This window comes from Atheta coriaria, unplaced genomic scaffold (assembly GCF_025399875.1).
Source record: "Atheta coriaria isolate IRGN ID8LTWV9N9 unplaced genomic scaffold, Caltech_Dcor_3.1 hic_scaffold_9_pilon, whole genome shotgun sequence".
In the NCBI taxonomy this organism is placed as follows: domain Eukaryota; kingdom Metazoa; phylum Arthropoda; class Insecta; order Coleoptera; family Staphylinidae; genus Dalotia; species Dalotia coriaria.
In genome coordinates, this window is record NW_027045451.1 from 2,923,167 (window position 1) to 2,938,009 (window position 14,843).

The 14,843-nt window shown below is 38.9% G+C and overlaps 2 protein-coding genes across 6 annotated transcripts; both read left to right on the forward strand.

Annotated features, from left to right (window-relative positions):
- Nucleotides 1–458: 458 nt before the first annotated feature.
- On the forward strand, nt 459–1,417 carry LOC135798515 (small ribosomal subunit protein uS11m-like). Its single transcript, XM_065311374.1, has 4 exons — nt 459–744; nt 800–1,031; nt 1,095–1,160; nt 1,218–1,417. Exons 1-4 carry the CDS (start codon nt 539–541, stop codon nt 1,323–1,325), a joined length of 612 nt encoding a protein of 203 aa, XP_065167446.1. The 5' UTR covers nt 459–538; the 3' UTR covers nt 1,326–1,417.
- Nucleotides 1,418–1,500: 83 nt separating this feature from the next.
- Nucleotides 1,501–14,618, forward strand: LOC135798514 (focal adhesion kinase 1-like). Of its 5 annotated transcripts, XM_065311373.1 has the most exons (11): nt 3,059–3,176; nt 3,399–3,453; nt 9,117–9,261; nt 9,440–10,406; nt 10,743–10,880; nt 10,940–11,116; nt 11,178–11,793; nt 11,849–12,734; nt 12,974–13,123; nt 13,180–13,757; nt 13,850–14,618. In XM_065311373.1, exons 2-11 carry the CDS (start codon nt 3,410–3,412, stop codon nt 14,166–14,168), a joined length of 4,020 nt encoding a protein of 1,339 aa, XP_065167445.1. In that variant the 5' UTR covers nt 3,059–3,176; nt 3,399–3,409; the 3' UTR covers nt 14,169–14,618. The 5 variants fall into 5 exon arrangements, with proteins under 5 accessions (XP_065167443.1, XP_065167442.1, XP_065167445.1 ...); XM_065311371.1 differs by lacking the exons at nt 3,059–3,176; nt 3,399–3,453 and adding an exon at nt 1,501–1,822; XM_065311370.1 differs by having other exon boundaries at nt 2,733–3,453.
- The last annotated feature ends 225 nt before the right edge of the window (nt 14,619–14,843 follow it).

Here is a 14,843-nt window from a genome sequence, read left to right on the forward strand (position 1 = left end):
TCAACATTTTTCAAATTTATTTGTTTTGTGGAATGCATATATCTAAAGTAAATCTACAAATGTAAGTATAAATATTATATTAAAAAACGTAAAATACAAATCAATACAAAATTATTAAATTATTAATACAAATTATTAATTTTTAAAACAAGTTTTTTAACGTGATTTTTAATTCTTTTATTTATTCACATATTGCAGCAGGTAAATTCTCCATGTAAAATTAGGAACAGAATAGTGTGTTTCAAACGTTTTTATCTATTGTTTTGGTTTTGATAGACAAAAGTGGCGTGATTTTTGTTATTGTTTAACGTAAACAAGTCAAGATATTTGCTTTCTTCTAATGTATGTTGCGGCCCCTATATATTTTCCAAACAACTAAAGCATTCTTATCGAAGGTAAAACAAATTTGAACCACGAGGGGGCGCTGGTATTGCTTGAAGGTCAATATATACAGTTTCCTAGTCGGTCTTTCCATTTCTATTGCTCCTGCCATACATTGTAGTTCTTGTAACCTATACAAATTCATAACTTTTGTAAAATGTTAAGAAACTTAATTTATCACATTAAAAACATCTCAATTACTGAAAGAATAGCCAGCACCTCTCCTCTCTCAAGATCAATATGTACGACAAGCATTTTACGACGAGATGTCGAAGACAGAAGAGAAATGTTAAGATCAATGCCAGCCCCAGATGAAGGAACTATTGGTGAAAAAGCAGTGGACATTGATAGACTTCTTGCTAAGTAATTATAACTGCTAATATTCTGGTATTGTTTATTTAATATGATTATATTTTAGTAAAATGGATATATTTCCTGATGAAAACTTACCAAACAAACTATTTAATGGAGTGCCATTTAGGGAATTGCCTATTTTTAACATCAGAGTGACATCAAACAATACTATTTTGTCTTTGACTGATAGTAAGGGTACTCCTAAGATTATCAGAAGTTGTGGCATTGAAGGGTTTAAAAATACTAGGAAAGGAACCAATATTGCTGCACAAGCTACAGCAATTAGTATTGCCAGTGTAAGTTATGGCAAAAAAAGGTTTTAAATTGTATATATTATAATAAAAATATGTATATTTTAGCGTGCCTTAGAAAAAGGTATAAAAACCGTGCGTGTTCGTGTACGAGGACTTGGACCCGGCAGAATGGTGTGTTTATAACCAATGAAATTTCAAATTGAGTCTAAAATTAAAATAATGTTACAGTCAGCAATCAAAGGACTTGAAATGGCTGGCATGGACATTGTTTCAATCACTGACAGTACCAGAGTGTCTTGGAATCCACCCAGGCCAAGAAAACAAAGAAAATTGTAAATCTTGTTTATTATATGTTTAATTGTTTCTAATTAAACGTGATTAGGGAATGTATAGTGTACAACGCTAATTATAACTTAACAGAAACAGAATTATGGTTAAGTTAATTCTAATCACTTCTAAATTAGATCGTTTTTAGTATAAAACAAAATTTTTAAAACAACCTACACGATACATACAGCTTTCTGTTGGTAAACAACTCATAGATGTCGCTGCGAGGCTAGGCGGTTGGCCAGCATCAGCTCCAGTCAAGTCTAATCAGAATGGCGATGGTGTTTTGATGATCGCGGGAGCATCTCGACGTCGCCGCGATAAGCCATCGCTTAAAAAACGATAATAAACTATCTATCGACTCACCGTGTAAATCGGGCGATTACATCCGGCAAACTAGTGTCAATGTGTGCTGGTTTTAAGTGATAAAGTGATAACCAAGCTCCTCTACAGGAAAACCTACTCACTCCAGAGCAAATATTCTGATATCCAGGATGATTGAACATGTAAGTAGACACTGTTACTATATCAAACAAAAACTGAACGCACAGTAGCAGCCAAACAACGCTCCATGCGTCATAATGAATAATATCAACCGCAAACACATAATACTTCATTATAACCTAAGAAATGTACAAAAAACCTAAAGATTGATAATGTTCAATGAAAAACAGCATCAAGAAGCCGAATAAGCATACAGTAGTCATAATTTAATTCAAAGAGTCCTAAACCATATGAATATTATCTTATCTATATTAAAATTACACGTATAAGGTGTTTAATTGTTACATTTATAGACGTGTAGGCATCGATAGGCAGCTGTTTCGTTAATTATATTCGTTTAAATATTTGTTACGTGCTTGGAATTGGTCAGAATGTGAATGATCTGAATAAAGTGACGTTTTATTGCATGCAGCCTCCAATGAACGTTATGAAGTCATTACGCGATGCTCATAAGTAGAAGTAATAAGTGATATTAATGCTTCTCCATGCTCTCGGGATGGTAATGGAGCAGTTGATTATTATTGCTCACTTTCACTTGTGTCGCGTGGTTATGACAGCCAAATTATAAACAAGTTATGTATTTAGAGGTATATTACTCACTCATGCAACAATATTTATTATTTATTAGAATTAGGTAAAATGAAATTAAACACAACTGCATGTTTTTTCCTGTTTTTTTTTTTTGTTACAAAGAAACTTTTACTTTTTTTTTCTTTGCGCCGATTATAATTTATTCTCGCAAGTTGCGTGTTTTGCGTGTTTCGCTATTCCCGACGCTTGCGCCCCTTCGGACGACCCTGGTCGCGTTTGGTAACACGTCGCCGTCAACCGACAATACCAAATGTAACTCGCGCGTCCGCCAGTCACTTGGTAACCAGCCCTCCGCGCGGTTATTAGCTGCCGGTACTCGCTGGAAGCCGCTCGTTTTTTATTCTATTTCATTGTCACCGAGCATATGACCTGGGGTTCGTTCGCATTGCACACACGCTTGTGTTTTACTCACGCAGACAGCGCAGCGTCGGTACCGATGTGCATCTGTTTATTTATAGTCATTCCCGGCATGCTCGCAGTCATCGCGCGATGATTCTATTCAATATTCATTCGGAAGCCCGTGCGAAGATACAAATCGTATGCTAGTGTCGTCGTTTCTGCGCGCGTACTTACTGCGAGTGTGTTTTGTGTTCAGTTAGGTGCGATTGGCAGCCGGTAACGGTCGCCACGACCAAAAACCATAACTGTTTCTAGTTGAAATTCAAAAACAGTGCGTTGTGGTGCAAATATTTACAGTGTTGTTCTCTTGGACAGTGAATCACTGGGTGATAAATTCATTTCGCGTCGTATTATGCGTTGTTTTGTGTATGTATTTCTTGCGTGTGTGGCGCAGGTTGATCGATGACATGCTAAACGCAATTGTTCGCGTTTTTCTCTTGTTTTCCTGCTGCTCTTGAATTTCGTAATAATGTGCGATGGGATTCAATCGCATGAACATCTGACCTTTGCGCTGGGGTTGCGTGCGGCACGTTAATTACCACCGACGAATCAATTTTTTCAATTGTGTTACCATGGTGGAACGTGTAGACGGATTGCTCATGTTCAGGAAGCCGGTGTATAGGACTTTTCAATATCTTGAAACGTAAGTTAATAATCATAATCAACTAATAATTGCAATTATGTCAATGTAATCATTATTGTATTATTCAACTGATTGTGTCATTGTTTTTAAAAAATGCCAAGTTAGCATGTTTTAAAATAAACTATTGTAGCAATAAATAAATCATAATTATTTATGTTGTGCGAAGTTTTGATAGTGATAAGTATAATGTAAATTGTTTGCTGATCAAAAATTGATTGGCTGCGGGCGTGCAGATAAAAGTAAGTCAGTGGTGCTGGTACAATCAGAATCGGAATATATCAGTGTATTTACATATCGAGCCGGCGAAGGAAACGTCTGTTCGTGGCTGCGTTCAGTGGCGCGTTCCGTCTGCATCCGCAACCTAGACCACTATCGATTTTCTCGTTCGCGCTCCTGTTTACTCTCTTCTACCTTGTGTGCGTTCGCATTGCTCTAGAGTTGGATATGAAGCCAAACGCATACCAATGCAGGCGATCACGCAGACTATACTTAGAACTCTTGGATGGATCGTTTTCCTTATATTCCCGCACGTTTTCCGGGCGGCTTTTCGCCGGCTTGCGTCATGTTTCTGCTTTGGACGTGTTCGTCTTTTGCAGTTGGGCATTATTTATATTGGTGAGCTGTTTTCATAAAGGTCACACGTAAAATATTGAATTAATGGTTGGATATAGATGATAACAGGCGGGGTGATCGTTATGTGATATTGGGAAAACCTTAAATATCAATTTTCCATCACCGCTTCTTTTTATTAACGTTTGTGTAGTTTTTATGTGATTTTTTGCGGTGAAACGCGGAAAAATCAATGTTTTAGTGGAAAATTTTGATTTTAGAATTACTACATTAATTAAAATACCGATTCTAAATTTATTCCACTTAAATATTACTATTTTTGTTAATTTTTGGATTTTTAAACTTTGAATGTAAATTTTGACGTAACTTTTACCATAATTACCCTTTAATACCTATCATCTATCATCCTAGGGTGTGGTTATAATGTTTACATTCACACAGCTTTCCAACCATTAAATATTACCAGCAGTGTGCTGGGCGAAGTTTACTGGTTCACATACATATTTGGTAACGTTCTCCCCTGCGTGTGTTACGCACATGTAACATTTTATTTTATTCTCGACATCTAATGCGCTTCCAACAGCCACGCAAATACAAATACTTCGAGTCAAAGTTATGCACGATGTTGCAATGAACTGTTCTTAGATTCGTAGTTGAAGTTCTTATACTACTTGCATCATAGACGCTCGTATAGTTTAATGTTTTCTTATTTATTGTGTTTACGGTGCGACCGAGGAGAGGTTCGCGGTTTGTGTACGCTCGCCGTAATCAAGGGCAAACACTCTTCGTGAGCCCCACACGTAAATACACGCTCGGAATTAGATCGAGACTATACAGAATACACGTATGTGTGTTTGTTGCGTAAATATATTTGAATTAATTTACTTTCGAAACTTACTAGCTGGCACATATTTATATCATCGTATGTTGCTAATGCAAGGGAAGGGCATCTCAACAATAATAAACTATGATATCGTATATCGCGATTAATTTGTGTCAGATTATTGTTATTATGTTGTCATGTGGTGAAAATATTTCACTGTTGAGTCATTGTAAAAATGTATTTTAAGTTTGGTGTTGTCGCTGAAGGAGCAGATAAGATGGACTGACCCTTATCGGACATTTGCATGCGTGGCGATGCGTGTGCGTGCCGGCGATTAACACCGGAAATGCTTCACTTAAGCCACGCAGAATATTAAGTGTTGACGACGAATAAAACTGACAGGAAGCACCGAAAATGTAGATAAAGTCTTTCAGCGCATTGAAATAAGTTACGCTTTTTAAAAGTCATAATCGTTATTAAATTGATTAATGCATACTTAACGCAATTAAAAATAGACATTAATCTGATTATTGTTATTGCCATGTAATTAGCAATGTACATACTTGGTTAGATAATCAGAGTGTTCTCGAAGTGTTAGCTGTGGCATTCAATCGTGCCCAGAGCGATTATTATGCACTCGTGCGCATTGTGACCTAAACAAAACACAATAGAACGAACATGATACGTCGTGGAGTTGTGATTTAATTCGATTTAAACGAAACTGATAGCCGTCGTGGTTAGTTAGCATTCGTTATTTGTGTTAACTGATTATCAGACCTTTTAAATGTTTAAATATACAAACATACCACGCAGTGATAATTAAATAGCAAACTTATATTCAGCGATGAAATTTTTTCTTGTCTAGGCATTGGAATACTACTGTTATTTAAATGTACCTACATCAACGCCAATTTTATGTAATGAGTGCGGCTGGAACATATTTTTTTAGATGATTATCGGCCTCAAGATAAAAAATAAACGATGAATAGAAACAAAAAACTCGAAACTGCTTTTGAATTGGTCGTGGAATGAGGAACAACGCGTCGTAAATATGTTTAGACTTTGTTTAGCCAGTAAACGTTGAAACGTTTGATTTATTATGTTAAATCTGACGTGGCTCGTCAATTTTATTCTTCTTGGTTTTATTTCTCGCTTGAATTGCGTTACCGCAGCTTTTTTTGTAATTTTTATGGCTTTCATCCAAATATGGGACAACGACTCGAAGCTAGAAAATACTCACTAGACCTAGTGTAACAGTAATTTTATTCGCAGAAAACAAATTAAAATTACATGTAGATGCATTATTACTGATTTTATCGCAAAAACACTTAATTAATATTTATAGTCATTTGTAGTAGGAATGTGTTTGTCTCTTCATATTTATTCATAATAATTCCTATGTATTTTGCGAGCAATATTAAATTAACATGTCGCTGTGTCGCATCTTTTTATACAGCTTCAGTGCGCGCATTGCGTATTTCATTACTGCTTAATTTCCGCATATTGCAGCGTAAACATGCATAAATATGCATTCATTAAAATGTAAAGAACGACATCATTACACATCATGCTCGCGGCTAGTGGCAGGCTGGCCACGGTGTAGTTAGTTGTTATTAATAGACGGATGACGATGACGTTCAAGTGACTCGCACACCACGAAAGAATCCATCGGTGACATCGACATTGCGCACCAAACCCATCATTTCCTTTCATTTATTACATGCTTTTCGTCTTTGCGTGTGCACTCGCAGCAACTTTCTAACGTTAAATTTGGGCCGCAATAAAATAGACGGAAGTCAAATTTAATTATTCGAAAATGCAGCGGTGCACAATATTTTTGCGATAATTTATACGGCATTTAAGTTTACAACCAATGTAGATAGAGTCACGGCTGCGTTATGTGGTGAATGCAGATATAAAAGGAATCAAATGAGTCAAAAGTTGTTGCATAGTGTGACTATGTAAAATAGTATCGCTGATTTTTATTAAAATTATACATTGTCTTTCTAATTTATTATTGGTGTCCGAAATAACCAAAACCTGGTGATTAATTAATTACTTGAAAGCGCGACGTGTTCTAATATAATTAAACCTTACATTTAATCATTTGCCAGAAATGTAAACAGTTAAAAAATCATAGGTTATCGTTTCCGGTTTCATCGGGCGCGCCATGCGACTATTTTCGTTTTCAAGCACTACTCAAGCGCGGCAATAAACTTGTTTGCTACTTAAAACAATTTTTGGAAAAGTATTTTTGTAAAAGTTTACCCACGGCGCTTTCATTCTTAAACTCGTGCATACAATTTATCTTATAATTTCCCAAAACACAAAACTATATAGTATATAGCAAAGAAAGTGAATAAAATACAAAATTCAAATTGTTTTATGTTATTTTTGGGATTTATACAGACAAATTATTTGTTATGTTTATCGGATGAGTAATGTACCAATGTAGGTAAGTACAAACATGGAAACAAACAATTTAATTGTCCATGGGACACGGCTCATCAGCGATGATTAACGTGAGACATCTGACACGAAGCATTGGCTTCGACTCGCGCGGTTTAACAGCCCGACGCGGTGTTTTGTTTTTAAGGTTTTAGCACGTTCTACGTACTAATATTGGCGCTGCTTAATTAATGGCGGCGAGGATTTGATGAGACACATTCCAGAGTAACCACGTCGCTTGCGAGAGGCGTTGAGTACGAGGTGGTTAGTTGCGGCCGGCTGATGACTAGATATTAATATTAACACGTTCAGTCGCGCGGTCATGGCGATAAGGAGAAGTCGTTCGCTGCGTAATTGTGTTTACAGTTTGCTTGCGGTTTCAGATTAAATTATATTTTGTTAACAATCAAATCATTAGGTAGATTAAAAAATAAGTTTGGTATAAAATTATATTAAAACAACAAGTGTTTTTATTTTTATTTGTTTTTTAAAATTTCTGAATACATTCTGTATATTATCATATCACGGCCAGTAGTTCTTGTTCAGTTATATTATAAATAACACTCACATACGGAATAAAGTTGTGTGCGTCGATCCGTTGGTAACTTGTGGTGGCTTTAGCCTCGCTAGATTTCTTGATCTTCTCACTGCGCGCGAATTAATCGTTCGGTTATGTTATGAATCAGACTCCGCAGACACAATCCGTAGTCGCGCTCGAACCACCGTCGTGAGTGCCGCTTAAAAGCGCAAAAACGTGCATCGCACGCCTTTTCCATTCACTCCGATGAGATGAGCAAGTACTCATGACATTTACCACGCGATAAAGCTCGTAATCGCACCTCGAAAGTGCAAATCAGTATAAAATAAAATAGTGCGAAGAAAACTCTAACAGTACTTAACTTATCAAGTGATGCGAATACAGTTTTATCATATTTTTATTCAGAAAAGTGTGTGAATCCTGTCAGCGTGGTTATAGATTGTGAGAAACTCAGTGTATTGTTAAGATTTATAAATGCAGTGATTGTTGCGAAGCAGACGCAGCGAAGAAATAAAAGTTTATTAAAATTCATAGGTGATCGTTTCCTGTCTCTTGCTGCTTTTTTCGTTTTTCTTCACGACTAAAAGCGTGTGTATAAAATTGGTGGCTTCGAAGATATTTTTGGAAAAGTTGTGCATACAATTAATTTTATAAATTCCAATCGGATTGAAATACACTTTCGTAATGTTGCGTTGCGTCGTTGCGGCTGCTCCTAGCCGGATCGAGTTCTTTCTTGCTCGATTGACGTCGTCGCGGCCTAGCCGCCTACGCGCACACCTTTTCTAAATTCATTGCTACCGAGTTCGAGTCTTATTACTACATTTGAACACGGTGTGATTAAGTCACAAACGAAAAAGTCTATGGATAAATATTGTGAAACACTCTTGAAGTGTGATTATTAAACTATGATGTTTTTAAAAACAATAAATCATCAAATTTTACCTTTATACATATCAAAGTGAAGTAAATCAAGTGTAAAAATACATTATTATGTTGGATCTTGTACGAAGGAATAGTGGCAGATCGAAATTACGACCGCAAAGTTTATTACAAAAGAAGGATACAACAAACGGCGATTGTCAAGATGGCCGCTTGTACCAAGCGCATCCTGTCACGTGCGCTAGCCACACGTGGAAGTTTCTACGTGTTCGGCCCAAGTCGCTTAGGTACACACATTTTATTTCGGTTTTTATATTCGCCACTTATTACTATTGTGCGATTTTTGTTTGGCAGTATGTGGAATGTGATTGTTATTTCATAATGTGTGATTGTTTGTTGTTGCAGTGATGTTGTTTCTTCGTCGTCCCCCGTGAGCGGCGGTTCACCGACGCGGTATTCGCCGCTCGCCCGCAGGACAATGGACAGTCCGCGCGACTCGCCGCAGCATCATCATCTCCAAGCACAATCCAACGACAAGGCTACCCTCAAGGTAAATTGACCACCAAACGTTATAATGTATCGCCTTACAAGGCAACAGCCGCACACCTTGCACACTGTATGCATTTCCTATAATCTTATAGTGTAAATAATAAATACCGTCAATGTGTAAAGTTTATTTAGTAGTTCGTTATTTTTGAAAAAAAAAAAATAATAAATTCGGTTTCCAGGTGCACCTGCCAAATGGTGGCTTCAATGTGGTGAAATACGGCGACAATATCGACATTAAAGGCATAATTTCGCTCTGCACTGATCGTCTGTCCAACGATGCGCGTTATTTCAAAGGACTGTATGGCATGCGACTGGTGCACCCCGCCTCCGGGCACACTTTCTGGCTGCATCAGAACACGTCAATGCAGCACATTCAAGAAACGCATCTCAAACGCCACCCAGCAGCCGAGTGGCGCTTTGAACTGCGCCTTCGTTACCTCCCTGATAATCTCCACCAGCTGTATGAAAAGGATCGTACGACTTTCTCGTTTTACTTCGACCAGGTGCGCGCCGACTATCTCAACTCCAACCTTAACGTTGAGCAGGACATTGCGCTGCAACTCTGCTGCCTGCAGATACGTTACTTCTACAAGGAGACCCCTTCAAGCGCACTCGAAAAAAAGTCCTACCTTGAATACCTTGAGCGCGAGGAGGGTATGAATAAGTTCATACCGAGACATGTTCTTGATACAATTAAACCCAAAGCGTTGAGGAAATCAATACAAGCATGTTTTAAGAAGTTTAGTCACATGACTGAGATTGACTGCATGTTTAAATTCTTTGAGATGCTGCGGATTTATATGGATTTTGATCATGAGCGGTTTTCGGTGGAAATGGGGAATATGTGGCATGTGCCGATTGAGTTGGTGATTGGGCCGAACAGTGGCGTCACGTACTCGGTGTTACAGAACGGTAATGCTAATATGGTCAAAGTGGGAGACTTTGACGCGATCAGCGCGATCGAAACGCTAGTCAATGAATGTGATAAGAACAGCAAGGCGACGCTACAGCTGCGCATTGATGGGGCCGACGAGGCGTTTACTATAACGTGCGCGAACGTGGAAGTGACTGAAAGTATCGCGGATTTAATCGATGGGTACTGCCGGTTACACCATGGACGTCCGAATTCTATTTGGACTAAAAGAGGTGAGTCATGCGGTAATTATTGCATGTGATTTTAAGGTCAGTTATTATGTGAAGTTTTGTAGCAATTTTGGTTTGATTCACATCATGTGTTTAAAGATTGCTACACGCAGAATGCATAAATATTTGATGTTAGTCAGTCAGTCACACCACATGTTATCTTATCGCACGCATGTGAATTTTTACAAGATTTTAACATTTGGGAATTCGTAACTATTGCGATTATTAGTGTCACTGTTTTAATATGTCGTCATGTCGTCATTTGTTTTAAATTTGTGACATTGTTGTGTTAATTAAGAAGTGTGAATTAGTGATATATAAACTGAAACTCGTTTCCAGTCGCGCAGTCGTCAGGAGGAAAACAGAAAGCGCACAAGCGCGACGGAGCCAAAGAATCATCGCGGACCGGCAAAGCGATGCTTTCCGAGGATTACGCGGAAATTGTTGATGAGGAGGGTGATTATTCAACACCTGCAAGTAAGAATAGTCTATAAATATTAAAAACAATACAATAATACATTGTCTTTTTATGTCAGCTCGTGATTATGTGCTCATACGAGAACAAATTGAACTGATGGACATTTTGGGTGAGGGACAATTCGGAGATGTTCACAAAGGAATCTACAAGTACAAAGATGGCACACAAATTGCTGTGGCGGTAAAAACTTGCAAAGGTGACGCCGAGGCAACGGAAAAGTTCCTGGAAGAAGCATGTAAGTTTAATATTAATTTATGTATTTTGATGTTTATACCTACTCTTTCGTTCATTTTAAGATATAATGCAAAAGTTTGATCACCAACACATTATAAAACTAATTGGCGTTTGCTCTGACTCTCCCGTATGGATTGTCATGGAGCTGGCGAAGTTAGGCGAGTTGCGCGCTTATCTTCAGAATAACAAAGATAAACTAGAACTAGAGACGCTCATTCAATTTACATTCCAATTGTCGACGGCGCTCAGCTACTTGGAGTCGAAGAAGTATGTACATCGCGACATTGCCGCGCGTAATGTACTAGTCAGTTCGACGACATGTGTAAAGTTGGCCGATTTTGGTCTATCCCGTTCGATGGGCGACAATCAAAGTTACTATAAAGCCAGCAAAGGAAAACTGCCTATCAAGTGGATGAGTCCCGAGAGTATTAACTACAGGAGGTTTACTACTGCCAGTGATGTTTGGATGTTTGGTGTATGCATGTGGGAAATCATGATGTTGGGTGTCAAACCGTTTCAAAACGTGAAGAATAACGATGTCATTGCAAAAATTGAAAATGGTGAACGGCTACCACTGCCTGCTGGTTGTCCCCCAAGGTTGTATTCACTGATGTCACAATGTTGGAGTGAAGAACCAAGCAAGAGACCAATGTTTAAGGAAATTAGAGAGATTTTAAAGTAAGTCAAGCTTCACTCTCCATGATTTACTTTATTACCTCTGTCTTTATTTTAGTGAGATTCTACGCGACGAAAAGTCCGCCGCTCAAATGACACTAAAACGTGAACAACGACGAGTTGCGGGAATGTCCTGGGGTTTCACTGACGACGCAGCTCCACCACCAAAACCATCTCGGCATCCACTGCAAGGCGTCGATTCGAACTCGATTGCGTCCTTTTCCGCTACGGCCACTCCGCAGACGTACATCATAGCACAGAATCCGGCTGTTCTTGCGCAACTTATGAAGGAAAACGAAGGACGTAGCGTCACGCCTGCAGCATACACCACACCAGCTTCGGTATTTAACACTGTTGCTGTAGACTTCGATAAAGACGAACAAATTCCCGAAGCAGCTCCTGTCCTATCCTTGAAAACTATTCCTATTCCTGTGGATAAACTTCACAAGTTAGATCCAGAATGTTCCGAAACCGCAGCCGGGGAACAACCGATGAAATCGAAGTTTGGGACATTGGAACGTACGCCGTCGCGCAGCAGTGGTGGCGGTGTCGGGACACCGCTGATGGGATCCCTCGAGCGCGTCACCAAACAGAAAGCGAACTCCTTGGAGCGTCACACGTCGCTCGCGAACAGTTCGCATAATAGTATTGATAAGTTGTGTAGTTTACCACCAAGTTCAGGTGTTTTTAGTCCAAAGATGGGTTCACTTGAGCGACGTGGGTCACCCAAATGTAGTTCTCTTGAACGTGGTACCGTATTAGGTGAAGTTATGCATCAACGTAGTTTTGATTCTCCTCTGGCTCAAAACTACGGTAATGTGGGTAATGTAGGCGCGCTTGAGGAGTCTATCTATGACTTTGGAGGCGTCGACGTGAAAAGTTGTGCTTATAAACAACCGTACTATCAACAACAACAGCAACACCAGCAACAACGTCAGCAGCAGGTTCGAGAGCTGCACGATTGTTGTTTGTGGTTTTTTTCTTAATTCAGTTGTTGCAACTTTGTTTTACAGCATGGGCATGGTTTGAATTTTTTGCACTTTTAATTTGTTTACCAACGTTTCGTTTTCAATTAAGTTGTTCTTCGACTGGTTTCTTTTCCTTATTTTGAATGTTCAATTTTGTTTTATTGTGTGCCTCTAAAGTATTACTAGTTTACTTATTGATGATTTAATATTTACAGTATCCTTGCGTCATTGATCCATCAATGACTAGTTTAGACATGAACTACAAATCGCAATTGAACGCTCAATTGTTGGAACAAAGATTGCTGCAACAACAGAAAGAATCTGAAGAAGATTCTCGTTGGTTGGCGGAATCTGAGACAAATTTAGTAAGTCTTTATTCTATTTTCTTTAAAAATTATATTTATGGTATTTTTTTGTGTAGAAAAAACGGTTGAGCGTAATTGCACCAGAATCTGCAGAACAATTATCTGAAACATCGCAGTATCTAACGGCATCAGTGCCGAATAGTCCGTCCTCACTGCATCACTCTCAATCTTCGCAGCTCTCTTCTAGTCTTGCTAACATGTCGATGAACGGCAGCGGCAGCTGCGGACCGAAAAGTCTTTCTCCCGCGAATAGTACTACGTCAACATCGACACTCACAGATCGTGAAGATCCGGACATACAACGTAGATCACAAAAGGCGACGGCGGAACTTGATCGTACTAATGATTCAGTGTACGATTGTACAACTCAGGTTGTGAAGGCGGTAATGTCTCTCAGCCAAGGTGTGCAACAGGCCCAGGCGGATTTATACCTTGAGTTTGTCAAGAAAGTCGGCTTGGATTTGCGTGCTCTGCTAGCCAGTGTTGATTCCATCATCATGGCATTTCCACCGTGTGTTCATCGTGAAGTTGAGATGGCACACAAGGTGCTCTCTAAGGACATGTCCGAACTAGTCAACGCGATGAAACTTGCTTTGGTATATCGTAACACTACGTTGGATGCAGAACAAAGAAAGTAAGGGAATTATTTGCATTTAACACAATTAAATATTGCTTCCATTGATTGTAGTGTGAATGTAGTGATTTAACTGATGTGTATTGTTTTAGAGGGATGTTGAGTGCTGCACACATATTAGCCATGGACTCGAAAAATCTCTTAGATGTAGTCGACGCCATTCGACTACGGTACCCTCACATAGACCCCTTCGTATGCACTGCCGGCGGCGGCAACTCACACTCCTACGGATCTGACGAACTCCAGCACTTGCAAGATGAAGATGACTTGGTTAATAAGTTACCGCCGCCGGTGTCCTGTTCATTTGTCCAGACGCCAGCGTACGCGCGTGGTGTTTCCAACGCCGCCCCAAAACCGGCGATGACGGCAACAAATACGCCACCCGTCACCCCTACCGAAGTGGATAGTTAGATAGCTAAAGGTCTGCGAGATACGTTTTACTCGATAGTAGTTAGGTGTATTTATTACGATGTCTTGACGGATTTGCCCACTGATAGACAATTGCTTTATCATCATCATCCTCTTGTGACTTGAATAATGAGATTTTACGAATTTTACAAATTTGTACGCTTGATGTGCGTTTTATCAAAACATTGTCGCATAGAAACGTATTGCAACTTGTTATCCCATCGCAAAATTATCAAATCATAGAAATATTTATTTAATAATGTGTAATGTTACAATTATTATGTGGATAGACGATAGGATATATTTTTCGGGTGCGTAGGATGGACAACGAAGGTGTGCTCCCGAGCGACGTATGTATTGTATGCTCATTCCAGTTTTGACTTGCGTGTTATTTGCATTTTTTGTTTTGTATGTAAAGAAAAAATATATGAGAGAGAATGTAACAACTTTGAATTGACTTTTTCTTTCCTTGATATCTTGAATTATCCCGAATTCTTTACTGCGTTCATACCATTGGAAGTGCCCTTGCAACGTGTATACTTTGAAACCCTTTGCAACGGTTTCAAATAGGCTTGCCATTTTCACTATATTTTTCTTTAATTTTTGGACCGAAAGACAGGTCCGAACTTTTTTGATTAAATTATTTTGTGCCGAAAGGCAGGTCAGAACTTTTCTGGT

Coding starts and splice junctions, on each gene's coding strand:
- LOC135798515 (XM_065311374.1), top strand. CDS start 539: ATGTTAAGAAACTTAATTTATCACATTAAAAACATCTCAATTACTGAA. Junction 1,032..1,094: donor CAGCAATTAGTATTGCCAGT/GTAAGTTATGGC, acceptor TGTATATTTTAG/CGTGCCTTAGAAAAAGGTAT. Junction 1,161..1,217: donor GACTTGGACCCGGCAGAATG/GTGTGTTTATAA, acceptor ATAATGTTACAG/TCAGCAATCAAAGGACTTGA.
- LOC135798514 (XM_065311369.1), top strand. CDS start 8,823: ATGTTGGATCTTGTACGAAGGAATAGTGGCAGATCGAAATTACGACCG. Junction 9,262..9,439: donor ACGACAAGGCTACCCTCAAG/GTAAATTGACCA, acceptor TTCGGTTTCCAG/GTGCACCTGCCAAATGGTGG. Junction 13,124..13,179: donor CGGAATCTGAGACAAATTTA/GTAAGTCTTTAT, acceptor TTTTTTGTGTAG/AAAAAACGGTTGAGCGTAAT.